The sequence below is a fragment of the Phaenicophaeus curvirostris genome, chromosome 10, assembly GCF_032191515.1.
Source record: "Phaenicophaeus curvirostris isolate KB17595 chromosome 10, BPBGC_Pcur_1.0, whole genome shotgun sequence".
Classification (NCBI taxonomy): Eukaryota; Metazoa; Chordata; class Aves; order Cuculiformes; family Cuculidae; genus Phaenicophaeus; species Phaenicophaeus curvirostris.
The window spans coordinates 20,956,193-20,971,907 of NC_091401.1; the positions used below are offsets into that span (position 1 = coordinate 20,956,193).

General features: G+C 40.2%; 1 protein-coding gene across 1 annotated transcript in view; it reads right to left on the reverse strand.

The window, feature by feature from the left end:
- Positions 1–9,901: 9,901 nt before the first annotated feature.
- LOC138724579 (multiple epidermal growth factor-like domains protein 6) overlaps positions 9,902–15,715 on the reverse strand; it is a 171,195-nt gene continuing 165,381 nt past the window's right edge. The window contains 4 exon segments of the mRNA XM_069864675.1: positions 9,902–10,427; positions 12,219–12,347; positions 14,830–14,955; positions 15,565–15,693. Coding sequence (XP_069720776.1) covers positions 10,348–10,427; positions 12,219–12,347; positions 14,830–14,955; positions 15,565–15,693 — 464 coding nt within the window. The 3' untranslated portion in view covers positions 9,902–10,347.

Sequence of the window (15,715 nt, forward strand, 5' to 3'; positions counted from 1 at the left end):
TTATTTTTGACATTTGGTGGAAAATTAAGGAATAGAAAGGGTGCCACCTACTGAGTCACTCAGATATTTTTTAAGGCTGAAAAATTGTGCAAAATACAAATACACTCATTCCAGTTAAAAATAAACAAACGTTAAAGCAATATTTATAAGCCTGTGGGAAGATAACCATAAATGCTGTTTACCTTATCAAATCACTTGGTGATTAAAGCTCTTACCAGGGTGTAAGAGACACAAGCTCCAGCTCGCTCCTGTTCTCAGCAGGTTTGAATCTATCTATTCCTGTGGAAAACCCAAGCAAAATGAATCAGTCTCTGTCATGACAGTCTGTGAATAACTTTGGTGAGCAATGGATGTGATGCTCAACACATGAGAATCTGGAAGCATTGCACCACCAATGCAAACCATTCCTTGGGACCCATGTCACTTAGCAATCTCTCACTAATTGGAAATATATGTTGTCAAATAGCTTGCATATAGCCTGTACCAAGCAGATGAGATTTAAGCAGATATGTAAATTTACAAACACACTGAAAACATGCATCAAAAAGTTCAAGAATGAAGATTAGCTCTCAGCAAAACTTCAAAATCCAGTGTCGCTTTTTGATATCCAAGGCATAGGCCCAGTCTTTAAAATCCAGCAGTATGAGGCAGGTATATCGAATGTGTTGTGCTAGTTTTGCAGTTGCCTCACTTGGGGTGGAGAAACTATCAAAACAAGCCTCAATGTTGCCTTGATATCAGGCAGAGAAGCTGCAATTCATGGTTTTTCTTTGGTTGCAAAGGTACACAGCCTGGTTAGCCTTGACTTTCACAAGGTGAAGTCTACCACGCCTGTCAAGAGCTCTGTAAATATGTCTTGAAGTAGAGATCCACACATCTCTGATAAATCATGAATTTCTGTCTGGTCTTAACAGAAGCTGCTGCTGAAAAAGCATCTTCAGAGGGATGGGGCAAAAATACAAGAAATCCTCCTGACTGGCCACAAATGTAGCTCTTCTCCTTTCCCTTTTGCAGTCTCTGTACTGACATGTTAGGACGTGCCAGGAATGGTTTGCTGCTTAGCTTTCTTCCACAAAAGCTACTTACGCTGATTTTCTTTGAAAAAGTTATAGTCATGAAATGCTACATGATGTCAGGTGTGCCCTGTGTCAGGGGAATGGCAGGAAAAGCAAAAGCCTGAGATATTTTCATCTCTAACAAAGCAGGCCAGTTTTGGGACTGAAAAAGGGTAAGTTAAAAACTAAAAAACCACAAGACTGGGCAAACAACTCAATAACAAATAAGACTTTCAATACCATGCTAAGGAGGCACTGGAGTAAGTTATTTTTCACTCATGGACAACCTTCTCTTCCGTAATGCTCGTTCCCAAAGATCTGCCCAATACACCCCATGAATCCCTCCCTGCTGAGCGCAAGCTCGGCTCCACTGAGCCCTCACCAGACGTGCAGATGCAGCTTTATCTTGCTGTTTGCAGATGCAGGCAGACCAGAGGTTTTCACAGGTATCATGTGTATTTAACGTTTGCCAAAATTTCTAGCACTGGGGACTGGTGTAGCAATACCATACTTGGGAAAATAATTGTGAAACATTAACAAGTCCTTATTGTTAACAGGTGTTTCTGGCAGAGATTCCTTCAGGGCAACTTGGACAACACAGCATAGTTGAGTTGGTAATGGCATTTTTCCCAGAGGGACCTTCAAAGTCTCCTGTGTGGTGCTTTGTATTCCTGGCAGCAGAGTCGGGAAGAAACCCGGTTTTCAACATCCTCCTTCATGCATACTCAAAATAAAACATTCATTTATCAGGTGCAATATTTTTCACATCTCCCATGACTTGGCACACGCTTATCACGTGATAGCTGTAGTGCAGGACACTGAAGCACCATTTATATACTTAAGATAACAGGCGCTACGCATTTGTCCCATTTTCAATTCCTGAAGTGCTCAGGGGCTCTTTTCTCCTTGCACAAGCACTTACTGAGATATGTATTAAAATGGACTTTTATCTCTGTGACATTTAGGAGAAATCATTCTGTCCCAAATCCTTACAGACCAAGATTTTTCTCTTGCTCTCTAGAGGACCCTGTGTGGTAGCAGAGGAAGCTGTATCCATGGGAGTAGCACTGCGAGGAGAGGAGAGGAGAGGAGAGGAGAGGAGAGGAGAGGAGAGGAGAGGAGAGGAGAGGAGAGGAGAGGAGAGGAGAGGAGAGGAGAGGAGAGGAGAGGAGAGGAGAGGAGAGGAGAGGAGAGGAGAGGAGAGGAGAGGAGAGGAGAGGAGAGGAGAGGAGAGGAGAGGAGAGGAGAGGAGAGGAGAGGAGAGGAGAGGAGAGGAGAGGAGAGGAGAGGAGAGGAGAGGAGAGGAGAGCTGCGTTTTTAATTTTTTAAAGTGCGAGAAAATTAACTGCAAGTTCACCATGATGTTATACTCAATTTTTTAGAGTTAAAAAGATGGATTTAAAGGGTTCAGTGTGCTGCCCCCAAGTCAAGAATCTCCATTATCCCTTGTAGATAACCCGTTATCCAATCAGTGACACTGGACTACCGAATTAATCTGCAAAGCTTCCCAGGGCAGGGAAATCCCACAGCAGAAGGGTTTGCAATGAAATAGCAAACGAAACATATGCCCACCAACCCTCTTTTCGAGACATAAAGACTTTTCAGGCATTTGACTTCCATGTTAACTTTTTAAGTAACATATCTTGGAGAAAAGATTCCCATTGGACCAGAGGGGAGACACTGCTACAACAACAGCTGAGCTGGCAAACTGTCTCCTTTCAACACATTCTTGAGTTTGTATTTTAACTGGTTTTGCCACGTTGGCAGCCAAAAATAACTATTTTCTGATCAAATTCACTAGTTCTTGTAAAAATTTTAACATGCTAAATGTGACTGTGAACAGTTCTAATAGCCCTTCAAAGTGTCTGCTCAAGCCCCTTGCTTTTGACAAGGTGAAGGGCTCCCAAAAAAGGCTCGAGCAGAGCAATGCTCTGGCCAGAGTGGTTCATTGTGAGGCTGCTCCTGCAGGAGTCCCATCCCTCATTACCCAGGAATACAGCCTGTACTTAATGTGATGTTATTAGACTCGCTGTTCTGTGCTTCATATATACCCTTAAGGTTAAAGTAATAATTAAAAGCAGCCTCCTCACATGCCTGGTAGTGCAAGGCCAAGATCCACAAGGGCTACCACAACATTAATGTCAAATACAAAAGGGAAAAAAACCCAGCAAACCAACAGGCAGGAATTACCCCCACAGCCTCTGCTTGCACTCATCTTATTCTTTGTTAATGACATACAGCGAGGAATCCTACCGCCTATCTTACAGGACACATAAATCATTTAACATTGGATTTCTGGTTGAAAAAAGCTCCAGCTGCGAAAAACAGAGAATTTTCATTAAGTCACTTTATAAGTAATTTATAACATGCTAAGATTTACAAAATAACAAAGAAATGACAGGCCGGTTTCTTGTTAATGAGAACTGGAACAACAAGGCAGAGGCAGTGGGAACATGGAGCATTTCCACCCCAAATACAGCTTCACTTTACCAGGGAATGTGCGCTTGGTTAACTCTGGTGCTCCCATGCTGGAAAACCTCTGTGCCATCTCCAGAGAACGCAGATGAGACTACCCTTGAAGTTTCATAATAGGTTTTCTTCATTTTTCTGGATGAACTAAGAAGGACTTGTAAGTAGAAAGAAAACATTGGTGCAAAGTACATAAACTTCTGCAAATTGGAAGGCTGCAAATTTTAAATTATATTTGGTAAGAGGTCTGTGCAAGCATTAAGGCCACATGAGCAGAGATGGATCTCATCTATTGTGGATAAACATGGCAGTCCTGGGGCAGAACCATCACCTTGCTTTGGTCTCCAACTGATGCTAGTAGGTTATACTTGACTATATTAATTACATAGCTAAGATCTGACCTGTGAGGAGCAGCAAGTCTAACTCTTCAATCTCTATCATCAAGAAATCACAGACCTTAAAATAATTAATTAGTTTAATTACCATTAGGCCCTTGGAGTCACTAGAGGGAGATACGATCACGTGCCTTAAGCCAAGATGTTACATCTGGACTGCAAGAAACACACAGTAGATGATGGCATGAAGCATTTTAAACATTAACTATAATATCTGCACCGCATGCAGCTTCTCAAGATGTTTTCCTGTCATCAGCTTACTAAAAGATAAAGATTTATTGGGCTATTACTGAAAAGGAAGCTAGATGCTGCCAAATGGCATGGACAGTTAGATGACTAGTTGCTGACATCTTTATTCATATATAAAACAACTCAACTAAGATGTATTTTTTTAAAACTACCACGCTTGGAGAAATCAACAAAGCAGTGCCTTATCATACAGAACTTTTAAGTAATTTTTAAATCATATGTGGGCTTTGGATAGTTTTTTTTTTTTTTTACTGTGTACATGCAGAATACTGTAATAGCACCCTGTTAACTTTTAGTGCTGACTGAAATAAAAGATAAGTAACGCTGGCTACAGACTGTTTTAACGTTATCTGAAGATGGTGAGGGGACAATACCATGGAGCAGTGCTTCCTGGGTCATGATCACAAGATCACCCTTATTCCAGTGCCATGCATCTATTGAAGGCATATGTGACCTTTTCAAGTACTGCACAGAGATGACTTTTTTAAAGGTTTAAGACATAGACCAATGCTAACTCTGCACAGGTTGAGATTATTAACCCACTACGTGCACTTTTTGAACTTCTTAATGGTAATCATTGGGATTGAAATATTAGCGCAATAACTCCTACAATTTTTTGGAAAATTTTAAATACTGCTTCTAGTAAATAAATTAAGTTGCAGTGATTATAGAGCTATCTTTATAATGCATGTTAAAATGACAAACCAAATTAACAAAATTCATTATTCTACTCCTTGTTGATGACCATATGAACAATGAAGTAAATGACATCTGATCAAGTCCTGCAGTACTACATAGCTCAATTTAAAAGTGTTTGCTCTAAAATGTAAAACTAAGTCCAAGTCTGTAGAGCTGCTATCCCAGACACTAGCTAGCCATATCTGTCCACTTTTGCTCTGACAGCTTGATACACTGTCCCCCCTTTGTTACACATTTTTAATTCAATTTAGCATGCTACTTCCAATTAACCAGCACACAATTATTCCACTATTTGGCATTAAACCGGCACATATGTTCCTTTAGCTCCTGCCAATGTGAGAAGACAATACCCCTAAGGTGAACTGGGCTATTTGTTTGGCAAGTATTAGGCTCTGGGAGGTGTCCAAGAAGGCTGATGGAAGCCTGCAGGTGTGTGGTTTCAAATGCCTTCAAAGAGCTCCATGTTCAAGTCTTCCAGAAACGTTACACTTCATAACCATCCTCTTCCAGTAAGATTTATGCTGTGTTTTGAATATTTCTGATACTCTGGAGCCTGAGTGCCAGAAACCTCTATTTATCAGGCTCAGTCACTGGACAGGTTGCTCTGGTCAGGGATCATATATAAACCTATTTATGTGCAGGCTATTTATTCTATACAAACTACTAAAAGCAGGTGTGATTTCAGTGTGTTTGTTCTGAATGTGAATTAGTTTAACAGAATAAAGCTTCACCCACAACATAAGCCTACTGCGTTAGGACTATCAATAAGGAGAAAACAAAGATAAGTTTTAATGATGTTTATATAAAAAATTAGCATCCTTTCACTATGATACGTGTACAACAAAGTACAATACAATTTTGAGATACATCCCACATAGTCTTTGAAGGGAAGTTACAAATTCACAAAGAAATAATATTGCTATGCAAGTCCTTATTAAAAGCAATAAAAGGTACAGAATAAACAATTTATGCTCTACAAGTCTGAGAGTCATTGTTTACAGTTGGAAATTGCCTTACACAGTATTAGAATTTAAAGCCTTGCCCCTACAAAACAATTACTGTGCATAGTTGCAGCTCATGCACAGAACTGTTGCAGTCAGCCACAGGTCAATGGGCAGAAAAAGTCCTTCAAGAGCTGCAGACTGACTAGGTTTCTGGCCTAAAGTTTTGGGTTTTTTTACAAAATAATAGAGGCATGGGAGGATGGAGGTTTCTTGGTTCACCAGTTCTCTCAAAGACTCTTCCTAAGCTTTTCATTTCTCTGATAAGAAGCTACATTCTAACAGACATGCTGTGATTTGTCACTGTTAGATCAACATTCTGAAGCCACGATGGCTCCAAAACGTGTCTTTGGCTGTTCTGGGAAGGACATAAAGGTATAATTTCCATCTTTGTCCCATTGGCAACTCCTGATACTATGATGGTTATTACTTATACAAACAGAAATCTGCAGCCAATCAAAATAATATGGTTGGCAAGAAATCTGGGCAAACTTTAATAGCTATGGTTCTTCAACATAAAAAGGATAAAAGTAGAATAATAATTTTTGGCAGGGGAAGCGGGGAATTTTTAAAGTTCTGATTGTTTTCCTATGAGGATAGTGTTATAAATACTGAAGTCTAACTTAAAACACGTTGTTCTGGTTTCATGAATTCACATTTAGTAAGATTTGTCTGGACCCACTGAGTTACACTCAACTCATTTTCAGTCTTAAAGTGAAGTTATCTGGAATACACAACAAGGTAAGAGGGTGGGATTTGGCACAGAAACTGCATGGTCAAAATAATTGAAATGTCCTTCTGAAAGAAGTTATCTGTGCATGCAAGCGTGTTACAGTGAAATCCACAGAGTGCTCTTTTCAAGAAAGCGTCATTATCTTCAGCCTTCTGGGAAATGAAGACCCAAGAAAGGCATTTACCAAGTGGAAGATGAATATAAATTTAAGCATAAAACCGATTTTCACTGAAGTTTTCACTTTCATTTTCAACAAGCTCCAGTGCTATGCTCAGGACAGTATCAGCCTGACAGTTTTTCACTGGAACCTGACAAAGCAAATAAACAGAGTTATATTATTTTAGCAGTAATTAAACTCACTTGCCAGAAAACTAATCTATGGAAAAGGTGATTTAGTAGTTTTTTCCATCAAAAAAGTCCATACAGTCTAATAAAGACTATTTTGTAGGCATAGAATTAGGTAAATCCGTTAATCTCCAGTAAGGAGCAGAACCAAAACATATTAATGACATCACAAGCAAGTAAACTTCCTTAATTAATAGCTAATGATGTAAAGTTTTGGCTCCTCTAGAAAACAACATCCTGTAAACATTTTCCCTGCCTTGTGAAAAAAGTGAAATCCTTCACAAATAGAGAGCCAAGAGGAGACATTCAAATCTATTGCCATCAAAATTCATATTTTTTAAATATTTAATTTTGATTTTTACTTTTATATGATTGCACTTCAGTTTTGGAATAAAAATTCATATTGAGCCCCAAATGATCTGTTTAACAGCACTTCAGTGAACTTCTTTCCCCAAGGCATTAACATAAAGAAGCTAAGTAGCATTTTGGAGGAGGAAGGAATTAAAAAAAAAAAAAAAAAAAGACTACTGCATGTTAATAGTTTTGTATGAATTGGCATTTTCCAATTCAAAGAAAGTTTACTGAAATATTTCCCAGGCAAATCTACTTGAGCCTCTAATTCACTGGCACAGTATCAGTTACTTAAAATATGTTTCATCATGTACCCAAAATTGTGACATTCTTTAAAAATACTTAATACAACATTTTTTATTTCCTTTACACTATGTATTTACAGCTCTACTATCAAGGTACTGTGGAAAATGTAAACAAGTACACACAGGTGTAAATAATATGGCTTGAGAAAGGTTTCCCCTTTGATTAGCTGCTCTAATCACATATCAGTATACACAGGTTAAAAAAAAAAAAAAGACTACATTTTATAAACTGCTCTTAAACAGCAAAATGTAAGCTCTCAGGATTATGCATAAGCTGCTGAATAACCATACCAGACACCAGACATCTTTCCCTAAAATGAAATGTCCAGCTTACTGGAATGGGGCTGGTGGAAGGTCACTGAGGTAAACTGGGGCTCGGACAGGTGGGTCTGAGGGATCAGGATTTGCTCAGTCTTCAGAAGACAAGACCACGGGGAGGTATTACTGCAGTCTTCAACTACCCTGTGGGGACTGTAGATGAGATGAAACCACACACTTCCCAGAAATGCACACTGAAAGGATAAGAAGTGGTGGACCAGAGTTAAATTTCAGGAAATTTTGATTAGAAACTAGGAAAAACAATTGTGAGCATGAAATTTTCACTGGGACAGGGGCTGAAAGAGGTAGTGGGATCTCCCATCCTTGGAGATCTTCAGATCTCAGAATTTCTGAGCAGCACCATTTAACTTTGAAGTTGACCAGGCTTCTCTTTAAACAGACCTCCACAAGTCTGTTACAACCTAATTTACTCCATGATTCTCCAAAAAATCTTGATTATAATGCAACACTTGTATTTTGACTCCACAGTAAATACACAGTTGAGATCAAAATATGTCAATTGCTTAACTTAGGTCGTTCTTCTCCAGCAGTTGCTAAGATTGTATCTAATCTTCTCACATGATATATACCTTATCAGTTCCAATACATTTAAATTGCTCCTAATTCACATAATTGTAGGATCAGACCCAGGCCATTGCCAACTCCAAAAGAACATTTAAAATGTCACAGCTGACGGTAAAGCCCTACTGATAGCCACACACATCTGACCAGTTTTGGGACAACAACAATTTTGTTACATTTACACTAAGTAAACTTTCCAGAGACATTCATAGAGCTCTAAAGAAGAAATGACAAAGGATCAACACCAGCCCCTGTGATCTTCTGGCTGAAGGCACGGTTGGTTAATTAATTTTGACACATTCACAAGTATCTTTACTGTGTTTAGCATGAATTTTGATACCTATAAAGTGATGAATAACAACAATAATACTTCCATGAATTTTTAAGAATACGTACCAAACCTGTATTGCTTCCAATAGATCACAGTTTGAATTAAACCGGACAGTTAATGACTGCCGATATCTTTAAGACCTGAGGTGAACCATGGAGTAAAACTGTGACTTCATCTACACATTATCCAACCGCAACAACAACAGACGTCATCTTTAAAAATCATAGGTTGTCATCAATTATTGTCACTTTGGCTCTTCTAACACAAAAACTTCTCTTGCAGAGTTGCTGTTTGTTACAGTATGTGAATGGTAGTGTGAACACAAGACCTGGAACAGCACGTACTACCAGGTCTAATCAGCTCATGGCCCTGACACCCTTTAGTAAGTGCACTTTTGATATAGTCAAGAGGTTACTAAACAGGTTTTGTAACTCTGAACCAGAAAAGAGGTATAAAAAAGCACTCAAACCTTTTAGTCTGGTTAACTCAGAATATTAAAATAGAGAACATTATTTCTTTATAATTTCTTAGTCCTATATTAAAGAACAATCTAAATACACAGACAAAATAGCACCAAAATGTCTTTGTTCTATTAAGTGGCCAACAGCACCTGTTGTATGGTATCAGGACTTTTGAAAGCTTAGTTAAACTATTGTGCAGTTAAAGCACATTATAATCCTTTATATAAAATGAACACAGATTATCTTTAATGATCTATCCTTGCTTACTATCTGCTTTCTCTATCCAAGATAAATATTTTTCTGCATTAGAAGGCACCATTTTAAAAGAACTGCTGCACAGTTTGATTTGACAAATCATTGAGGAACTCAACTGACAAGATGGGAGAATGCAGAAAGCCAGAAGAGCCTGGCAGATGACAGCAGACTTTTTGGAAGATGGACTCGGACATAAACAAGATATAGATCAGGACCTGCCAATCAGTCAATCCACACCAGAAACGTGGTACATATTCTTAAATTAATGAACAACCTATGAAGGACTGTGGTGAATTCTTCTTCAGTCCAAAGTTCAAAATTAGATTGCTTCTATCTCTAGAACACATGAATCCCACTAGTTTCCATGCACTGTCATTTTGCAGTGGATCCATACTGGCTTCATAATCCATTAAAGGCTCATTATTAGACACATTGGTTGACAAGCAGGTTTGGAAAGTCATTTCTACATGATGTGGCTCACTACAAGTTGACAGTACATGGCTGCTTATCCTGATACTCTTTTGAGCTAGTCTTACTAGCATGTTCAAGCTCTCAAACAGTGAATTATATATCAGAAAGAACGTCCAGAGCAGATTAACGGAAGGGTAAGAGGCTAGGAACAAATACATGAAACAGATTCAACTTTTTAAAAGGATCCAGCTACTAAATGGCCTCTGTAGTCTTCCATAACAAGTGTGAATACTTCAGTACAATTCAAACTGAATTGAATAGCTGTTTTCATATCCAAATTCAAATACCACTTGTGCATATAAAACAGTTCATTTATTAGTCCAAATGTTACTGTTGCAGAGCTCTTGGAAAAATATTCTCTCTTTCTTGAGTTCGTTCTTCATAAAAAGGAAGCTTTGGAGGGCCACCTAGAGAATTAAGTAGAAACATTGTTTCAGGTCTATATAAAGTAATACTGAAATATTACATAGATTATCCAATTTACACTTAAATAATTCAATAAATGGTACTCCTCAAAAGAAGGCAGAGGACTGATTTCCACTGCTTTCCTCACATAGGCAGAGAGCAAGGAAAACAATAAAACATCTCTCAAATGGAAAGTTCCAAAAATGTTTCCTAAACCAAATGCAGAATTGTATGTTTTCACCATCAAGCCTGTTGTGATTAAGCCACAAGTGGGAGGAAACTTTCACACAGTGAAATTCTCATCAGTAAGAGGAGGAATTATCCAAATATAAAAAAAAACCCAAATCCTTTTGTGATAATGCAGTTGAGCTCTTTAGCACTCTCACAAATAACTCCAAATCTAATTTCCAGTATTTTATCTACTTATCTGGCTTACTGCATCTTACCATGCTCTCCAAGTGCTCATGCCAAGTGCCGGGTCCTGCACTTGGGGCACAACAACCCTGTGCAGTGCTACAGACTAGGAGAAGTCGGGCTAGAAAGCTGCCTGGAAGAGAGAGACCTGGGGGTGTTGGTTGGCAGCCGACTGAACATGAGCCAGCAGTGGCCCAGGTGGCCAAGAAGGCCAATGGCATCTTGGCTTGTATCAGAAACGGCGTGACCAGCAGGTCCAGGGAGGTTATTCTCCCTCTGTACTTGGCACTGGTGAGACCGCTCCTCGAATCCTGTGTTCAGTTCTGGGCCCCTCTCCACAAGAAGGATGTTGAGGCTCTGGAGCGAGTCCAGAGAAGAGCAACAAAGCTGGTGAGGGGGCTGGAGAACAGGCCTTATGAGGAGCGGCTGAGAGAGCTGGGGGTGTTTAGCCTGGAGGGGAGACCTCATTGCTCTGTACAACTACCTGAAAGGAGGTTGTGGAGAGGAGGGCGCTGGCCTCTTCTCCCAGGTGACAGGGGACAGGACAAGAGGGAATGGCCTCAAGCTCCGCCAGGGGAGGTTTAGGCTGGACATTAAGAAAAAATTTTTCACAGAAAGGGTGATTGGGCACTGGAACAGGCTGCCCAGGGAGGTGGTTGATTCACCTTCCCTGGAGGTGTTTAAGGCACGGGTGGACGAGGTGCTGAGGGATATGGTTTAGTGTTTGATAGGAACGGTTGGACTCAATGATCCAGTGGGTCTCTTCTAACCTGGCGATTCTATGATTCTATGATTCAAAACCTGACATATCTACAAAAAGTAAATGAATGTGAGGGCACACACAGCCCGTAAACCTCCTTATTCATCTTACAAAGCCTGTAGACATCAACTTTTTCAGGGCAAGATTTCACACTGGCAGGCATAGAAGAGTGCACAGCTCACCAGCACTGGAGGCAGCCCTGAGAATCCTTGAGCAGGCTGTGCAAGGTATTCAGTTTGCAGCCTGCTCTGAGGGCAAACCACTGCACCAAGTCAGTTCGGCTTGGCCAAAACCTCACAACCACCTGGAATGACTCCTAGCATTTGCAGTGTTCTCTGGCTTTTGCACTATCAGATTCCTGGATCCTTAGGAGGGAAGCAGATATGACCACAACCCTTCCAAGCAAAGCTACTGTTGTCATAGGCTCTGAGTTTTTCACCAGAGAAAGAAGCGCAGGATGACTTCTGCCTCACACAGAAACCATGGTGGTGGCTGCTGCTGAGCACCATGTTTGTGTGGTGGGTTCATATTTCTCTAAAAATGGTCCACTGACCATTACCACAGTCAATGCATGATTTTTTTCTACTGAGAAAGCCTGTGCATCTCCAGCTGGTGTTACCTTCTTTGCAGGTTGGCCCCATCCACGTGGCTGGACATACACAGTTCCCATTGTATGGATTGCACTGGGATTTGCTGGCACACTGGCATTGTAGGGAGCAGTCAGGACCATACTGGTTCGACCTGCATTCTGAAAAAAAAAATAGAAGTGTTTGGAAGAGGTTGAATGCTTCTTAGTAGTCTCCCTATTCTCTGGGATCAGGAAGCTGCTTAGACACTTACATCTGTTAACATTAAAACATGACATTTTAGAAAGCCTTGTAGTCTTCAAGTTTCGTCTGCCACATGGTCTGCCCAAACTGCAGCCCAGCTGTCCTGAAGAAGTTCCCAGAATGGAAATCATTACTGATGTAAAGCCAGGGGTTGACAGCCCAACAGCAAAGATCTTGGGATTTGCTCACAGAAGTTACTGTCAGCACCCTGGATCCACACTATCTCCTACAGCTCTCCACTGCACAGCTTGGCTGTCAGTGTGGGACAGCAAAGAGCCTTCACTCAAAGAATGTGAAAATGAAAATGATTCCATTATCTATATACGTTTATGTCTTACTCGATTGCACAATTTTTCTGCCTCCTGACAAACTCACAAAATGTCTCACACGCAAATACAAATACACTACATACCTAGGCTGATATATTCCCATTGCAATATTTTTCTGCATTCAGAATACAGGCATGAAGGAAAAGTTAGCAGCAGGTCACAACGCAGGGTGCTAAATACACTGTAAACAATAGCTCTCCCTCCCTCGCTTCACTGGAAAATACTGTGAATAACCAAGGCGCTTGCTTTCTCACATAGGCACCATTAGGTAAATAAAAGTGCTGCTGCGCCCTGCATCAGCTGCAGCCCCAACACATGGGAGAACCCTCCCCGTGTGCCCAGAGCTTGGCCTTTTCAATTAGGAAATGTTATGAGAAAAGGTCTCCTCAAACACCTCTGGACCTGATTTTAATTTATGTAATACCACATTTTCATGTTAATAACAATGTGTATTTAAGACATCTGTTTGAAAGTCTGCAATGTTAATTTACTACAGAAAAAGAGCACCCATAAAAGTCCGTTATATTCTCTCTCTCTTTTTTTTTTTTAATTAACATTTTGCCTGTTTAATGGGTGCTTTACCAGAGTTCAAATTAAAATCAGGCCTTTTATCTTTATGGCCACTGCACAGTCACAGCTGCTCACAGTTATATCACAGATGAACTGAGTCTAATTGAAAATAAAAATGCAAATAAAACCTACCCCATAACAGCTTTTCATGGATGGGGGCTGCCCTAGCTGATTTAAGGAAAATAAAAATTACTCCTAGAGTTTACAAGAAGCAAAACCTTGGTTCTCATTTTTGGTGCTGAGCTTCCCCCTTGCGTTTCACTCCTTCTTCAAATTTTCCTGGAAAGGTCACTGCCCGCGGACTGGGTAGCTTCGGGTTCTGACCACAGGACAGCATGGAGAGGGAAGCAAATCATTGTCTGTTTTAGCTTTCCAGGTTGCACTAGCACTTAAGCTACCAGCAACTACTGTGCATTAAGAACAAGCTTTTTAAAGCTGTTTCCTGCCTTATCCTGGAACAAAAGGAGAAGTGATATTTCCCCACTACAGTTCTAGGGCTCAAAAGGATGACGGTTCATGGTATGAACCTCCAATAGTAGCACATAGATGTTCATTCCTTTTATCTTGTTTTCCACAGCATTAAGATCACAAATCTCTTCTTATGCTTGTATAAACCACTGCAATTCCTTTCATTCCAGTCATTACCCTAAATTTACTCCATCATGACTGTGATCAGAGTCTGACTCAAGAACCTTGCCTGCCATTGCTGCATCTCAGCCCTGCAAACCATCTCATCAGGGCACAGCTGTGTAATGGGTTTTCCCTACAGGAGATTTTTCTATAGAAATTACCCTTGTTACAAAATAATTCTGCTGCCATAGGCCAACCATTTCCCAAACACACAACCCAAGTGCCTGTGCTACAAATGAGGGAATTTTATTTTGATTAAATGTTCTGTGACTACCGCTGAGCCCCAAAGGCAGGCATAGCTGCTGCAGCTCTGCTATCTTATCTGCAGGGATTCCTCCCTGCTTCCCAGGGAATCATCGAATGGCTTGGGTTGGAAGGACATTAAAAATCATCTAGTTCTAATCCCCCTGCCATGAGCAGGAACACCTCCCACTAGATCAGGCTGCTGGGAAGCAAACCTAGAGCTCGATATACTTTTGCATTGGTCTGAAAAGGGTCACAAACGTCCATAAGACAAAACATATGGGCAATTTATCCCCATTTGTGTGCTCTGGAGTCTTCCCAATGATATCTGCAAAACTGTGGGCTTCTTGGCATGTACTTGACTAGTGCATTTTCTCCAAAAGTCAAGACAAATGACATTTTACAGCTGACCCAAAACCAGTTTTTCTATCTGTATATGAATTTAAATATTGATTAAATCAAGAAGTACAGCCTGCTGATAAAGCTGTTGATAACCCCTAAGACCAATTTGCTAGAAACAATTGTGTTCTTAAATACCAGCAAATGTTCTTTCACAATTTCGCTTAGACCAAAAGATCGCATTGGTTTAACCATACATAGTCCAGCCCTTAAAATAGATTACCCTTACCAATGTTGCATTTGACTCCAGTCTTCCCAGGTGGGCAAAGGCACTTCCCAGTCTCCAGATCACACGGAGCATCTCCACAGTCGCACCGATGCTGGCACCTCTCTCCAAACCAGCCCCTGTCACAGCCTAGAGGAAAAAGCACTTTTTTAGATGCACATTAAGACGTACATTAAGTCAGAGGAGTTTTTCCAGGATGAGGAAAGCTCATAAACTCTCCACTTAAGCCAGTGTAAATGCCACATTTAATGAAGAATCAAACATACTGAAATAGGCTTAATATCTGAACTCCCCTTACGTCAGGTTCATCTAATCTAGCCTATCAAAGGTATCTGTAAATCTGTCCCAGACATGTAACTGGCACTTATTTTCAATTTTAATTAGAACTCTCTAGAAGACCATTCCTTACCACTCAACAGGTCTGACATACACCTATTTAATAATCTCATTTAGAGTTCTAGAAGAAAATTTAAAATCAGTGAAGTGAGTTATTTTTAATAAGTGACATGTAGCATTCATTGTTATTAAAGAATAGCTAATTCATAAGGAAATGAGAACACCCAGCTACATAACAGGTAAACAACCCCAAATTCAGTGTGTCAAGATATCTATAAAGCTCAAAACATGGAAGAAGTTGCTCTAACCAAACAAATATTTGGCCAATGACATGGGACTTTTTGAGTTTTATTTTGGTTATCATTTGTTTTTTTTCTTTTACATCAGAGGGGTGACAAGTACCTTTTTCACAGTGAACGCCATGATAACCCAGAGGACAAGTGCACTGTCCTGTCACTGCGTCACAGCTTGCTCCATTTTTGCAGGCACATACGTGAAGACAGCTTAGCCCATAAAATCCAAGGGGACACTCTGAAAAATAAAGTATCAAATG